Raw genomic sequence first — 16,387 nt, 5'->3', positions numbered from 1 at the left:
AAAATGACCAGGTACAGCAGCAAGCTACCTTGCCTGAGCAGGCACCTCTTGACCAAGCCAAAACACAAAACACAGTGTGCACTGGAACAGATTGCCCCAAGAGGCTGAGGGATGTCCATATCCAGAATGTCAAAATCCCACTGGACAATACCTTGAGCAACACAATCTAACTTTGCTTAGATCTCCTCTGAGCAGGAGTTTGGACCAGAATATTTTTCTGCCACTCCACAGTATAGTTCTAAATCCACACTGCAGAGCCATTCATTCAAATTTAAATTTCTCCACTATGTTTAAACTGATTAAAATCTGCTTCTGCAGTACTTACTTGATTCAGTTCTGGACCAGCAAATGGACACGGACTGGAAAATGTTCATGTCATTATCATAGCAAAGCTAGCAATCATAATTACAAGTTTTTTAATTGAGGGAGGGAGATAAGGGAATGCTACGAATTACCAATTACGTCTGCAGGCATCTACATGGAAATTCTCCATGTGTAGAAATGGTGGAAATACCAACACCTTTAATCCAACACTTTTCTTTACATATTTTTAGATGTTTTTAACTTAGACAAAATAAAGCTATTAAGGATGAAGTTTTATAAAACAAAGGACTATTTATCATAATGATTTTTTTTTTTACATCAATAATTTCTGTGAATTAGACTTGGAAAAACTGTCTACCTAGCAAACAAAGTATTTACTGTTGTCTTCTCAGAAGCTCTAGCATTTTGATGCTTTGGAGCACAGATTTGAAATTCATTGAGGAGCAACAGCTGGTAGTAGAGAAAGGCCACTTGAGTACTTCCCTGTGAAAACGCGTGTATGTGCATGTCTGAAAATGCATATACACACATCTTCTTGGTTTATAGTCTAAACAGGATGAAGGGTCTGTCTTTATGGGATTCTGGCTATCCCTTACAGCTCTGACAGGCTGACTATGCATGTGACAACCACAGCGTGGGCAGGTATGCCACCTCCCAAACTTCAAGGACAGCAGTGAAGTCAATGCTCCATATCGGCACCGATCATTAAGTAATTTTGGGCACAAAAATCAAGGTGTAGCATTAAATTAATAAAACCATCTATTCCATAAAAGCATTTTCTCTGGGAAATTAGCAAAACTGGGAAATCAGAGCCAATTCTAAGGCATAATGTTCCTCTGACCTTGCATACTGGCAAAATGTACTTCTTTGCCCCCCTCTAAATTAGCATCAACACAGTTTTAAGTGATTGTTCGTGGGGTTTGGTGGTTTTTTTTCCCAATGTTTAAAAAAAAAATCCTCTAAATTAAAATTACTGTTGCCATGTAATTGCAAAATCAGTATTCAGAAGAGAAAAAAATGTTAGGATGAAGTCTACCCATTTAACCTTAATTAAGATCCCTTCTGCAAAACCTAAGACAACTCTGGTCCTATTTGATAAAAAGGCAGGCTGTAATACAAAAATCAAATTGAATTAGAACTGTCCATAGAAGAAAAAAGCAGTTCTTCAGTATAGTGGAAAATATCTGGAGAAAAGGCAGAATGCTGATATATATATATAATAGTTTCATGGTTGGGAAAGTTTAAAAATCACCATACAGAAACAGACTGTATTCCCACATCAGAAACAGAGTTCTCTTGTAAAGCAAATCCTACAAAACAAATTTTTCACAGGTGGACTCTGAACTCTGAAAACCAAGAGTCAAATTTAAGTAGTCATAAATACTTCCAGTTTCAAGAGGACAAAAGGAATATGGCTCTGAATACAAGTACTATAAACAACACTGTTTTCTAAATTTCTCAGTCCAGGCACACAAAGTTTGTTGATACCTTGGACAACACTTGCTTTTATTTCTGCGCCTCAATCCCCCAACCATAAGATATAGTGTGTGGTAACCTCCATCACCCATCACCCCACAAGGATACTGAGAAGACAGTACCTTAAGATTCCATAAGATGTTAGGCATTATAACAGTAGTACCACACAAACTCCATTAAGAAAGAAATGTTATGATGTTCACTGCAACATCACACACTGAAAACGATAAAATGTACCAAATGACTACTCCTCAATCCTTCCTGCAGACCGAACGAGGAAAGGAATGCATGTAAAAGGCTGTATTTCTCTTTCATTACAAGACTGTTAGCACCATGCACACAGTCACAGGAGCCAAAGTCAGTCTGTGATGCTGACATCCTGTAACTTCCAAGTGTTATAAATATACTGTATATATAATGCAAGACGGTAAGTAAACTAGAGGACCAAAAAATAAAAATAACTGTTAAAGTTGAACTATATGCTATGAGCTACTTGATTTCACTTGCTAGGAAGAGCTCAAAAAAGAAAGGCTACTGTGCTGGCGTAGCCCACCTGCCCAGCAGGTCGACCACATCAGCCCCGGGCTGAGTGCGATCTGAAATGTCAAACCACAGCCTTCTGGGTGAGAGCAGAGGCCAAGGCAGAGACTGAAACCTAAGGGTAACAGCTACAGAACCACAAAAGCACACCAACAAAGTTGAAAGACTTCTATAAAAGATACCACACAAACACTTTTGGAAACCAACTAAAACTATATGCAAAAATTTCTACGCAACTGTTTAAATAACTTTCATCTGCAGCCTTGGTGCACTTAAGCTGCAAAGAAGCACAGATGTGTAACAGAAGGGTAAGGACAGAAAGAACACAAACTTCTGCTAACACCACCACTGTTTGAAACCCTCTGATGTAAGACACTCCTGGTTCTACACCCTGAAGTCTAAACTGAATGCATAGCCTATTTTTAAGGCATGATTATCTCTTGCACTGCTCTGTCTGTTTAAATCACTGACCACTTTTTCTTGCCTACGCACAGAACCGAGTAGGTACTGGCACAACTGACTAACAAAAATGTTTCTGTGTTTTAAAATATTCTCTGGAATCCAGCATATCTTTAAACAAGATTTTTCTGCCACAGTATTTTCCCTTACAAACTCCTCCAACCTGGACTATCAAAAATAAAATGAAAGCCAAGCAAAACACTATGAACCAAAGCCTGTCTTCTGACTTGTATGCAAACCTTTCACTTGACTTCAAGGGCAGAATTTGATCCTGTGAGTTTTCAGAGGAGCTTATGCACCCTGGAATATTCGCACTGATTAAAATAGAATCCATTTTTATTCATTGCTAAACCATTTTATTATTAGCAGCTCAGGACAACACCCAATTCTAAAAAGAATGTCATGACATAATTCTTAAAATATGTTAAGCTGTTAAGATTAACACCACTTTGAGGTTCATTTATTTTAGTGACTTATTCATGACCCAACCCCTTTGAAGAAAATCAAACAGAAATAAAAAGAACATATAATTTCTGCACAGTTACTTTCTACCTAGCTGCTTTCTGTCACTACAGACAGGAGTAGTAAGCATTTCTGCATACAAGTTCAAGAGTTATCAAGAACGCAAAAGTACCAAAAGCCCAACGCAGTATTGCAGCTCACAAGCTGGTGGGAGGGGAGTGACTTCGTCTATGAAGTCAAACAGACTTCCTAAGCTAAGCAGAGGAGCTTTGTCAGGGATGAGGGCCACAAAACTACATTACTGTAGGTGACCATATTATATCTTTTGGCATGAAATATGATGAGAGTCAGAGGAGTGGGGCTGATCAGTCTTAAGAAGAGACAAAAGTAAAATCTTACTGTGGACTTCAATTGCCTAAGAGCGAGGTATGGAGAAGACAGAGCCAGACACTTTTTGGAAGTGCTCACTGCAAGTATGAGAAGCACTGGGCACAAGCTGCAACGTGGGAAATTCCAATTAGATCAGGAAAAAAATTTCACAACAAGACTAGCCAAAAACTGGAACAGGTAGCCCAAAAAGGTGCCAAATCTCTATCCTTGGAGGCACCCGAACTCCCCCAGGCAATCCCTGAGCCACCTGATCCAGGCTGGCCTTCCTGAGCAGAGGGTGGGATCACGCAGCCCTCAGAGGTCCCTTCCAGCTCAAACTATTATGTGATTCTATGTCATTATAGAATTGGTGCTGACAAAAAGAAACAGCTTACTGAGAAATTCTTGGATGTAAATTAAATAACACCCTTTTTTTTTTTAAAAAAAAAGTGTTATATTTTACAAACCGAATAAAAACTGAGCTTTAAATCTTAAAATTCTCATCAGTTTCCACATCTATTGAGCATACTTTGCTGTTCCTCATCTGTGTTATAATTTGAAATGGAATCAATGAGATAGTCCTTCTTCCCTGTACCAGCTGCCTGATATTAGTTAGCTACAACTAACTGCTGCATTTCATTTTATTTTCCTTAATATTAATCAGCCTCATCCCTAATATAATTCCGCTTTGGCTCTAATCTAAACATCATTTGTATATATCAGTTATTCGGATTAGCAGTATAAAAAAAAAATGTTTTAATATAGAATCTCAGGGTCTATTTTGGTCACAGTTTACACTACCTAGGAAAGAAATAAATATGACAAATGTATATGCCAGATATCAAATGTGTGTAATCTTCTCACTTGAGCTTAACAGCACCTGTTATGATCCCCAAACTCAACTGTGCCTTCCATTTTTGGCAATATAATACAAAGAAAAAGTTATGTTTCCTAGGATTTTGAGACAACACTATTACTGCCATCTTTAAAAAAAAAACCAAACAAAAAAACCTCAAAAAACAAACCCAATTCTCTATAAAATCTCAAACTAAAGGAAAAAATCAACCACTTTTTGTGGATGGAAGCAGGGAGGACAAATAGACTCTACCACACATTCCCTGAGGCATAGCAGTGTTCAAAGTTTACTTCAAACTTACGTATTTAATTATATATTTCCCAGCTCATTTCCATATCCTATATTATAAATCTTAAAGAATATCTCACAAGTTACAAACAGACTGGAAAAGAGACTTGTTTTCTAATTGTTAATACAGTACCTTCTAATTAATGCAATCTGCTACCTGCCTCAAGGGTACAGTGACCTGAGGAATCACCACTCTAAGATGTGAGGCAAGAAATTTCAAAAAAAGAAAACAATAACAGGGTTTACAGAAGAATGCTATCAAAATATATTTTCAGGCTTTTCCTTTTTCACACTGGTACATAGAAATAAAACAAGCCATAAGACTTTCCTGAAGGGACTGCTGAAAAAACCTCATTATTGAAGGATAAGCACTGCAGTCGGATTTATAAAATCCCAGTTAGCCCAAGGGCTCCACCACATCTAGCTTTATTATATGCTAGGATACAAAACAGCTCTGGCTATCAGGATATTACAGTTTAAATGAACTGCATGCAGGAGAACTGGGTCAATAATCTTGTACTACGCACGACTGCCAGATACCAAGTGAAAGCTTTACCCTACGCCCAATGTTAAGGACTACAGAAGGAGACAAGAGGCCCTGAAAATTCTCCAGAAACTCCACTCTTATCACAGCAGACAACCTCCTCCACAAATCTTCCCAATCTCTAGGGTAGAAAGGATCTGGAGCAGCCTGGACTGGCCAGTGTACAAGATCCAAGACTTCCTGGAAGTGGTAGAGAAAAAAAACCTGTGAGTCTTGCCACGTACCAGCCACCGAGTGGAAAGCTGCACTCCTCCACGTATTACCGCGACCAATTCTTCTTGCAGAAAAAGGAGGACCGCTGGCAAGCCTCATAAAAATCCCTCCCTTTTCCCCATCTTGAAGCTACTTGCTTTAGGGTACTTTTGCTCATACTACTTCTGTTGTTCTAGTACTGACAAGATCTTCAACTGTAGCTGCGGGAGGGAGTATTTAGCAGGGTAGCTATACAAATACAGAGAGAAGTCAGTCTGAAGTCTTCGTTCTATCATCATGGAAAGCTTTTTTCCAACACCCCCCCCAATTATTTTCTGCTAACTACTCCAATATAGGTTTCACAAATGCTATTTAAACAAAGCAGTTGCCAACTACAGCCTAAAGCAAAACAGCAGAGATAAGAAATAAACAAACAAAATCAATATTTTGCAAGGTAATCTGACATATTCTAATTTCTTCAAATTAAAACATTGCAGGCATCACAATATACTGTGTTTCACACCCTTCAAATATCTTGAATAAATGGTCTTCTGACAGGCAAGGCAGATTCTACTCATCAGTACATTAGACAAAGGTAAACTGGCTAATTTACAAGCTAAAGAGCAATACCTTCATAGTGCACAGAAGACATTATATCCAAGACGTATTTTAACCTCTTGCAGAAAGAGGTCAGTTATCAACATGACAAGAAATGTAGAAACATACTTTTTTTTTTTTTTTTTTAAATCATGTTACTTTTTTCCCAGCACTGTCCAAGGCTCTGAGAAGGATGGACTCAGGTATCTGCTTTTGACTCATACCTTACACAGCATTGACATTAAAAGGAGTATCATGTTCCCGTTCATCAGAGGCTTAAATTCTGATTGCTTTACAACAGGGAAAAGCAAAATTTCAAAGTAGTCTAAAAATACTAAACAATAAACTAATGTCTTTGCTTCAGAAGTAAAGAAAATCTCTTCTGTCAAAATTAGTATAAAACTGTACAGCAATTCACAAACATTGTGACAGTGAAAAAATACAATTAAGTGGTATATCCAAATTTTGACTTAACTTTATAAAAAAGCTAAAGAAATCAGGGGGATGGCTTCCTAATTGCCACTATTGTTTTCATGGAAAAACTTTAATTTTGTGCTGCTCAGTCTAATAAGACTGAGTGCAAATCCTATACCTGGACGTATAGCTTTTTTCCTTCAGAAAAAGGAAGAAGTACAATAATTGCACTGAGGCAATTACTGATTTTTGGCTGACTGCTCTGTTCTTCAATTTATCTTAGTTCCTAAATTACAATTACAGCACACGTAATTAATACATGTTTTAGATGGAATCAAGTTTGTTTCTCAATAAAGTAGCATCTTTTAAATTAATTAGATTACACACTGAAGGTCTGCATGTTTATATACATTCCTCCATGACAATTTCTCCTTTCCTAATTTTAAGGAAATTCGCTTCAGAGGCAACCATAGCAGTTCAGCTATGAGCACTGCTTCTCCTCTTATTTCTGCAAGCCTTAACTAAAATTTTGTCAGACTTTGACACAAGGTATAAGCATAATACGTTAGTGACCCCTCTGTCATGACTTGGCCCAACTTTTATTTGCCAGTCAGTATGTTTACTGATACACATACATGTAAGAATATTTATGGTTGCACTTGGTCTTATTTTAAAAACACTCTTTACATACGCAAAACACACATTTAAGAAACCACCACACTGAATTAAAGGGGATTTTTTGTGTTTTCTCTAAACAAGAGCCGATATTTTGGAATTCAGAGCAAAGTTTTACAGCATAGCCAAGCATTTCTGAAGCACTATTTCAGAGCTTCGAAGTTATTCAGGATCCGGATAACCTTGATTCCTTCTTTCCTATTCATGTCCAAAACAAACACAGGAACTTGCATATGCACAACACATACTCTCTACAGAAGTTCCCTACCATTAGTTCTTGTATTGGGCCCCAAATCTCTACCACATATCTGCAGTTAAGTCAGACTCTGCTTGTACACAGTAGCAGAATTTGCCCCTTCATTCTGGTTTAGAAGTGTTATTAGAAAACAGAAATAAAAGAAGCTCCAGCAAGAGAGGTAAATCAGTTGTAACATCTCCTGCCAAACATCCTATAGATACCTAGCTGTATTAACATTTAAAAAAAAATTTCTATATTTTCAAGTATTTAATTTGTATACTCATGCCCTAAATGCAAGATGAATAGTGTTGCACATACTTTTAAGGTAGTTAACAATCAGAGCTCTCAGCAGTTTTCCAAAACTTGTAATTCCAGAACAGTTTTCTGCAACAAATACAGCTTTTGCATAAATCAAGTTTGGCTATAGTCCTCTCACAGGATAAAAGACAGGCTGTGCTACAAAAGGTAAGTATGTTCCCTGTTCCCTTTGGCTTCTTTCCCCAGTTCCTCAGTTTAAGAGAGCTGGATTACATACCCATTGCTGATGAGTCACATTCTGGGAATACCAGAAGATGATGTTCTTAGTTTAATGCATTCATTTTACTTTTCTGTAAAGTCTACCATTTAGTAAAAAAATAAAATTGTCAACATATTTAAGACTTCCTAAACCTTAACTATGTGTCCATACTAGTATACAACTTGGAAATTGAGAAGTAGTAATTGGAAAATCAAAAGAAAACCAGTGTTTAGCCACACAAACCATATTTTGAAGACTACTCATTTACATAAAGATCTGTTAAAACAAGTATCTTAAAAGATGGCACAGCATTAAAAACAAGCCATTCAATTCACTGTCCAAATTCAGTAATTGCAGATTACACCGGAGAGAAAGAGACATTTACAAATTTTACCATTCGATGTGTAAATACGTAGAGATGCCCCTCATACCTCCTGCAATAAACTGTTTTGAAGGTGCATGGGAACCGCACATCGTAACTGTGTAGCCCATATACAGTAATCTGAAACTGATGCCTCAGATTTCATAACTGAAGTAAGTCTCAGCATTCAAATAAACAGTCATACTTTCATGTTTAAAACTTTGAATTCACATTCATGCTTTAAGGGTGCTTAGTGCATTAATAATATCCAACACCTTACAGAAAGTACTTAGTATTTTACAGTATAAAGGACTAATGTTGTTTTTGCAGATTTAAGCAAAGTGCTAAGCAAATTTTTCTTTCTGAAAACTTTCTACTAAGCAAGCAGTCAGGAATGATCCAGTATCTGCTTGGCAAATCTGACTATTTAAAGGCAGAACAACATTTTTTGAATGCAAGCTCTGGAAAGTAATTTATATCCCTATTTTCCATTCCCTTTTATTGCAACACATTTTCCTGCCAAAATAATCCATGCAAGAATGCATGACTGAAGGAATCTGCTCAGAGTTCAATAGTGTACTGTCAACTCCCTTAGTCTGATATATGACTCTTAATTGAGGGAATTGCCATCTTTCTCTTTTTTTTTTTAAAGCAGATTTTTAGGAGGAGCTCCAAACAAAGAGATAATGAAGAATAGCTGAAAAAACCTGCATCTCCAACGCTCTGTGACTAGTTCAATAAAGCCAGCAGTCATCATTCAGGAAGACAAAGCCTTTGCGTTTTGCAAACCAAATATAGTTAAAATTCTTCATCTTCTGTTGACTTAGCAGTGACATCTGAAAGTGCGTAGATAAAATTGACAAACTCCATTCACACAACAATAACTTAATTCTAAATATATGATATCTGATGTGTTCTAAGTAAACACTAAGGCTACGAGAACAGTTAGATTCTCCCTTTGCTAGAAGAAGCAAGATAAAAAAAGAAGAAGTCATGTTGTTGCACAGAATTGCATTTTTCCAAAATAACTCTACACTAAAAAAAAAATATTTGGAGAATCTACAAGAATGCATATAGGGATTGAAAACAACCACAGTAAACAAACACTTAGAGATTAATGCATTCACATCTATTTAATTTAATTATTATTCTCCAAACAGGAAAAAAAAAAAATCTGAAAATAACTGACTATATATAGGATTTCCTACTAAGAAATCCTACAGTAAGGCATGCTGTGTACAGTAATAAAAGTTTGCAGGATTGAGCCCTAAATTTATTTGCTCAATATTTGGGCAAAGTTGCAAGCAGTTGCCATTACTTGACAATGAAAACATAACATTTCAAAAAATCATAGTTATTAGACAACAATTATTTTCACTATTACTCTTATTTTGGTTACCTAAGTCTAGGGTTTTCATCCTGTATTTGAATCCAGTAATCCAAACACCATTATATGGCAGACCACATAACAGAGCAAAAGCGTCTTTTACAGAACAATGTTAGCAACACTAAACTTTTATTACAAGTTTTCTCTCTCCTGCCCCCCAAAAGTGCATGTGGTGTCACAGTTTAATGACTACAAAATTAACTAAACCTTTTGAGACTCTAGTGGGAAATGTCAGTTTATACAGGATCAAAAGCATTCAACTACTGCAATCAAATCTACCTGTATTCAACAAAATTATAAACCAATATGACATTGGTTCGTATGTCGGTAATCTACACAGATTTCGATAAACAACATTTCATAGCTCCGCATTTCAGAAGTAATTCACTCAATACAGCAGATGTATGAATAATCATTAAATGTGTCGGAGAAGAGTAAATTTCAGTTGCAAAAGGATCCTTCAAAATATCAAGTAAGGAATTTTGGGGGAAAAAGGCAGGTTACACAGATATACAGATTCAACTATCAGGAATAGTGTGGCCAGCAGGACCAGGGAGGTGATAGTGCCCCTGTACTCGGCCCTGGTGAGGCCGCACCTCGAGTACTGGGTTCAGTTTTGGGCCCCTCACTACAAGAAGGACATGGAGGTGCTGGAGCGTGTCCAGAGAAGGGCAACAAAGCTGGTGAAGGGTCTAGAGCACAAGTCTTATGAGGAGAGGCTGAGGGAACTGGGGTTGTTTAGCCTGGAGAAGAGGAGGCTGAGGGGAGACCTTATCGCTCTCTACAACTACCTGAAAGGAGGCTGTAGCGAGGTGGGGGTCGGTCTCTTTTCCCAAGTAGCAAGTGATAGGACAAGATGAAACGGCCTCAAGCTGCGCCAGGGGAGGTTTAGGTTGGGTATTAGGAAAAACTTCCTCACCAAAAGGGTAGCCAGGCACTGGAACAGGCTGCCCAGGGAAGTAGTTGAGTCTCCATCCCTGGAGGTATTTAAAAGAAGGGTAGACGTGGTGCTTGAGGACATGGTATAGTGATGGACTTGGCAGTGCTAGGTTAACGGTTGGACTCGATGATCTTAAGGGTCTTTTCCAACCCTAACAATTCTATGATTCTATGATTCTAACTAGTTCAAACCATGCTTCCTCATGAGGCCAGCACTTGATCTAAATGACTATATGCTTGCTCCAAGACAGCGTCTGCAAACATGTTTGTGGTATTTGAACAAGCAATACAAATAGCTGGTCGCTGGTACACTTATCACATTTTGTGCTTTAGGTTCTTTTCACAGCACTAATCCATCAGAAAAAAAATACATGCACACAAATAACACTCTCTTTCACATCCTTAGCCAAAAGTTGTCTCAAGTCTTGCCGTAATTCTTAACCACATTGCTTAGGCAGAAAATTTTTTATGTTGCTTTATAGAGTTTTTTTTAAACAGCATTTTCAGCATTGTTGCTTTGTTTATCGCTCTAAGCTTCTATTCACTGCCACTTCTCACATGTCTTCCCCTTGGGCATTCCCTAGCTCTGCAACCTAAGTTTTGTAACTGTTTTGGAGCAATCCAAGTCCCCATAAAGACCAGAAGGTGAAGAAACAAGGGAAACACAGGATAGCCATTCCAGTAAATAAACTGATTGCCCCAAATGGTAAGGATTCACCACATAGGTCATCTAGCACCAGAGACAAAAATGATGCCTTCACTCGACAGTTCGCTTACCTCTCGCAATTCAAGCCTCTGAGCCACTGCTTCCAGACTTTCCTGGCCCGTGCTTTCCACCGACAGCGTGAACTCCACAAATTCACTGTTGAGCAGCTGGATACGAGCCACCAAGCAACTCTTGCTGGATACTGTGTAACGTCGAGTTCGTTTCAATTTTAACCCAAAAGGTAAAGGCATCTTCTTTCTCCCCCACAGATGGTTACTGATAAAAAGCTACTACCACCAGGACCTTGAGAGGGGACAAGTAGCTATCTCCTCTCAAAAGGTAAGGAGCTGTAAAGTCTCCAGAGATCAACCAGCAGCAGCAGTATCCATTAAAAACAAGCAAGTTTTCCAGCAAGAGACAAGTAGAAGGGGCATCCACTGGAATCCTAGTAAGGAGCAAAAGAGAAAGAGAATAAATAAAAGAATCAGAAATACTTTGACTGAAAAGGGAATGGTAACATGGGAAAAATAACATGTATATTTTTTCTAAATATAAATAATCAGTCTACTTTTCCAAAATGCAGAGCTGTTATGCATTCAAATAACGACATAAGCACCAGAGTTTCTGGTTTTCCCACAGACAACGCCAGTCTTTGTCAAGTTGATTTTTTTTTTTTAACTCACGAGTGAATAATGAGTCTTAATCAAATGTGGCTGCAGTGTCTTAAGTATTTCTAAGCTGAATCAGTATTTAAATGAAATACCTCTACGAAGTCCGAGTTGCCTAACGTATTTCTGATACCGAACAAAGCCATTTTCTGTAACAGCAAAACCAGCAATCTGGCTTGTTTTTCAGAGTGGCATGCAGCCTCAGCCGCTGTCTGCGGCATTAAACACAAAACCAAGCCCTACAAACAATTAAGGAAAAAAAAGAAAGGCAGGAAGAGAGAGGCATTAAAACTCACACCTTAGCCATTTCCTACCAGACAATTAAAATTCAATTCCTCTAATTTCCCTGAATTACAGCTAGCTGTACCAGTATTTTTTAGGCTGAACTGCTGGATGATGTTTCTGCTTACACTTTGCCTCACTGAGAGAGTACGTGAATTCTGAGAACTATTTGTTTTCCAATTTTTCCTTCAAAAACATACTTATTTCCAGTCTAAAGGTAGCCACCCATTTCCCCACCTTTTGCAAACACCTTCACGCCTGCTCTCCTGTCAACCCCGTAACATACAACCTGCGCCTTTCTCCTCTTTCAAGTGTTTTTTTACCACATGCCCCCTAGCCTGAGAAGTTCGTCACTCTTAATAGCGCTGGTTTTCAGTAGGACATGCAAAATAAAACCACCCACTAAATAAAGTGTTTTTTTCTGCAGAAGTACGCGTGCTGAGGGCAGTCGCTACAGCCAGGCCGGGCGCCGGGGCTGCCCCTGCAGGGACAGCGCTTCACACGCGCCAGGTGAAGCCGCCGCCACCGCCGCGTCCAGGAGGGCGCGGGGGCTGCGCCGCCTCCCTCACAGCGACGCGCCCCAGGGCGGGGGGCAAGGCGCGTCCCCGGCCCCGCGTACCGCCCCGGGCCGGGAGCCCCCCGGCCCCGCGTACCGCCCCGGGCCGGGAGTCGCCCGCCCCGCAGCGCCAGCAGCGCGGGGCGAGGCCGGGCTGGGGCGAGGCGGCGGCCCCCGGGCCACCCCGGGCCACCCCGGGCCAGCCGGGGCCGGAGCAAGCGCCCTGCGCCGGGCGGCCGTTGCGCTGCCCGCGCCTGAGGGAGGGCCGCGCCGCCCGGGGGCAAGCGCGGCTCCTTCCCCTCCCTATTGGCCTGGGGACCTCTAGTGGCAGCGCCGCACCGCCTGAAAGGGAAAAGAAAACAACCACCTACGGGTTTTTTTTCAGGCTGGTATGTATTAGTAGCGCATTTTAAAAGGCATATTTTGATTTCTGAAGACTCTTAGAATTATCAGACAGGAAAAACACGACGACATCCATTTATTTGGAGCGGGGGGATCAGAAGGAGTAGTCTTCCTAGCGCACCTGTTTTTAAACTCAAAGGTATAGCTATAAACAAATAGATAGCCACGCGCTACTTGTACATTTATATACATACCTAGAAATTTAATGTTACTCAACACAACCCCAAACTCCTTAGGTTGAAAACCTCCTGTCAGACTCCCTGCTCCCTCGTAAGCAGCACGGCAAAGAAGAAAGGGAGGCAGAAAGACGCTAAAGGCCTAAAACGGAGAAAGAGGAGGTAGAGCAGCATTTTTCCTCTGACGTCTTTGCAACCCTACTCCAAAGAATGACCACAAGCATATTTCATGACCATGTTTCTAAGAATCTGGAAGCAGTTCTACCATCCTACGCAATCCCCATCCTCAACAGATACCACCTAAAATCTTAATTGAATCAAAAAAACCCTGACCCAAATACCAACTAATTTATTTTTGGGTGCGGCTGCAGAATAACAACTGATGGCAACAGGTTTCCCCTGAAAAAATTAGGAATACACGGGGACTCCTCACTTTATTACTTACTCTGCACTTTGATCCTCCAAATCCTGCCCCCCTGGAGCAGCATGCAGGGAATGCTCTCAGACAGAAGCTTTTAGTTTCCTGCCCACTGCCAGCAGAATCTCGCACTGGGTTTATTCCTGGCAGAGTAACTTTTGGCTGACTGACCTCAGCTCACGTCCCCAGGGCCCGTTCTCCAATACATTCTTTGCACAGTTACGCACTTTCTTCAGTGTTACAGCAATGAGAGAAAACAATTTACTCATCTTTTTGAAAGCTGCAGTCAGAAGTGTAGTGCTGTTTTAATCTCAGTTTTTATGTAGTACCACTGAATATGAAAGACTTTCAAACTTTCATGCCCCCATCAGGCCCTTAGAAAAGTATTCTAAGGGCATGGGGAAAAAAAAATTTAAAAAAATCACTAACCAGAAGCTGACCTGGCAGGTGAAATTTCCAAACCATCTAATGCTGACATTAGGCAATCTTAGACTCAGTTATTTCGCTGTGCAGACAGGCCACAGTGCAAGCGCAAGAAGGAAGTTTAGAGCAGAATTTTCAGAATGTGCCAGGAGTGCTCTTCAGGTTATGATCTGTTGTTTGCATTTATCGTTCTACTGAGCATTTACCCTAAATTATTTCATTTTAATTCAGTATGTCTGACATAATCTTCATTAGTTCTGAAACACATTTATAACAAAGAAAACTTAAATAACTAACTTCCGGTCCATGTCACAAAAGACCAACTGAAAAAAAAAAAATCCTGACATATAATAAGTATTATAGAATAAAGGGAAGTTTGATGAATAACGCTGAGGTATCATTCAGTAACTTCTACTGCTAGCCATGTGTACTTCTTGCAAACACAGCTGTGCTGTTTCTGTTCCGCAGCTGTGCATTCTGCAATACTAGGTGCTCTCATATTTGCCTTCTGCATTACTTTAAATTCGGAGACATCTTCATTGTTATAAAGCTACTTTAGCAAAAAGGAACTACGTACCACCAGGAGTTACAAATCCAATTGACGACCTCTACAATAACAAGCCTTTATTTAGCAAGCCCAGAATTTTCATGCAACAGCTAAAAATGTCCTTAGTGGCCAAACTTTGTACATTTATATTTCAACACAAACATGTAGTTTCAAAAATGTTATATTAGAATTTCAGCAACATAGCCTTGACTGACACACGATTACTGATCACTGTGGTATCTTTCCCCTTTACCTACCCTGCCCGCTCCCCCCTCAATAATTAGCGTTTTACTTTACAAAGATTTTTTAAACAGCCTGCATGAATGACAGCGTGTGAAATAAAACTGCAATACATGATGGTGAAAAAGGGTTTCTATTATTTCAAATGCTTAAAATGCATATATTTATTTCAGAAATATTTGGGGAGCCAAAAATATCAAAATACTCCACCCTCCCCTTGTTTTACCAGTTAATCTTTGACATGACTCTTGGACTAAAAGAGCAGCAATAAGCGCACATCCCAAACCTCCCCCACCTCCAGAAGCACAATTCTACAGCCTTTACTTTTCAAAAAGTAAATGCTTGAAACTGCTCGGTCTTACGGTACACAGCGGGGAAGATCACCTGCTATTTTTTCACTGTGCCTGCTATTTTCCCCTTACCTTGTGCAGCGATCCAAAGACACCGAGTCTCCTTTCACATACGTGTAGCCGAAAACACCCCACAGCGCTCCAAGACTTTTTCTCCCGGAGCCATCTCATCTGTATTCCTCGGGAACTGACTTACTGTGTTCCTCTTGTCCGAAGCAGCTGCTATCTCGGCTAACCCACCTTCTTCTCAGATCACTCATAGTGAAAACATTCCTCACTTCCTGTCTCAAAAAACTTGGTCTGGATATCATTCCACTGGGTAAAGAGCTGGGGGTGGAAGAAAATATTACAGCAAAATAAACCTGTGCCAGCCAGCTCTTCAGGCAGCCTCTTTCATGTGACGCTGCGCTGCATGAGCGCAAATTGCGTTCTCGGGAATATTTTCAAATCGCCCGTCTCTGTGTGCCTCTCTGTGTGTGCATTTAATTTCTTTTCCTGGAGGCGTTCCCCTCGCTCTATCCATGCGGAAGGATACGCTGAAAGAATTAAAGCGAAGGCCCGTATGCTTGTAGCCCATTACCTCAGAGAGTTGGAATGCCTGGCAGGGAGAATGTCAGCAATGAACAGCTGCTTCTCTGGCTACAGGGGCATTAGAGAAATAGGGGTTACAACAAATACCAGGCAATCCTTGCTTTTTTTAATCATATGATCATTTATTTTAAGCCTTTCCAGTTAAGGCAAATCTCTTACCAAAACTTCTGTTGCTTTTATTTTCATGCAGCTTGGAAATATTTTCAAGGTTTAATCCGTGTCGTACCAAATGACCTATGCACATACATTTATGTCTGCAGCTAAAAACAAAAGTCCTTGAAAAGCTTCAGCTGTTGGTAATACACACAGCAAGAAAATACAGAGTACAGACTGATCTTTCAGCCCTTGTCTGGGCTTAAAACTCACAAAAGTGTCAGTAGAAATGATGCC

At 39.8% G+C, this 16,387-nt stretch overlaps 1 protein-coding gene across 1 annotated transcript in view; it reads right to left on the bottom strand.

Annotated features, from left to right (window-relative positions):
- PTPN21 (protein tyrosine phosphatase non-receptor type 21) overlaps positions 1–15,568 on the bottom strand; it is a 43,962-nt gene extending 28,394 nt beyond the window's left edge. Inside the window, exons 1-2 of the mRNA XM_082317702.1 lie at positions 15,479–15,568; positions 11,416–11,789 (exon numbers count right to left, since the gene is read on the bottom strand). Coding sequence (XP_082173828.1) covers positions 11,416–11,595 — 180 coding nt within the window. The 5' untranslated portion in view covers positions 11,596–11,789; positions 15,479–15,568. The remainder of the gene's footprint in view (positions 1–11,415; positions 11,790–15,478) is intronic.
- Positions 15,569–16,387: the final 819 nt, after the last annotated feature.

The sequence above is a fragment of the Platalea leucorodia genome (genome assembly GCF_965183815.1).
Source record: "Platalea leucorodia genome assembly, chromosome: 7".
NCBI lineage: Eukaryota > Metazoa > Chordata > Aves > Pelecaniformes > Threskiornithidae > Platalea > Platalea leucorodia.
This window is presented reverse-complemented; position numbering and strand designations above follow the sequence as displayed.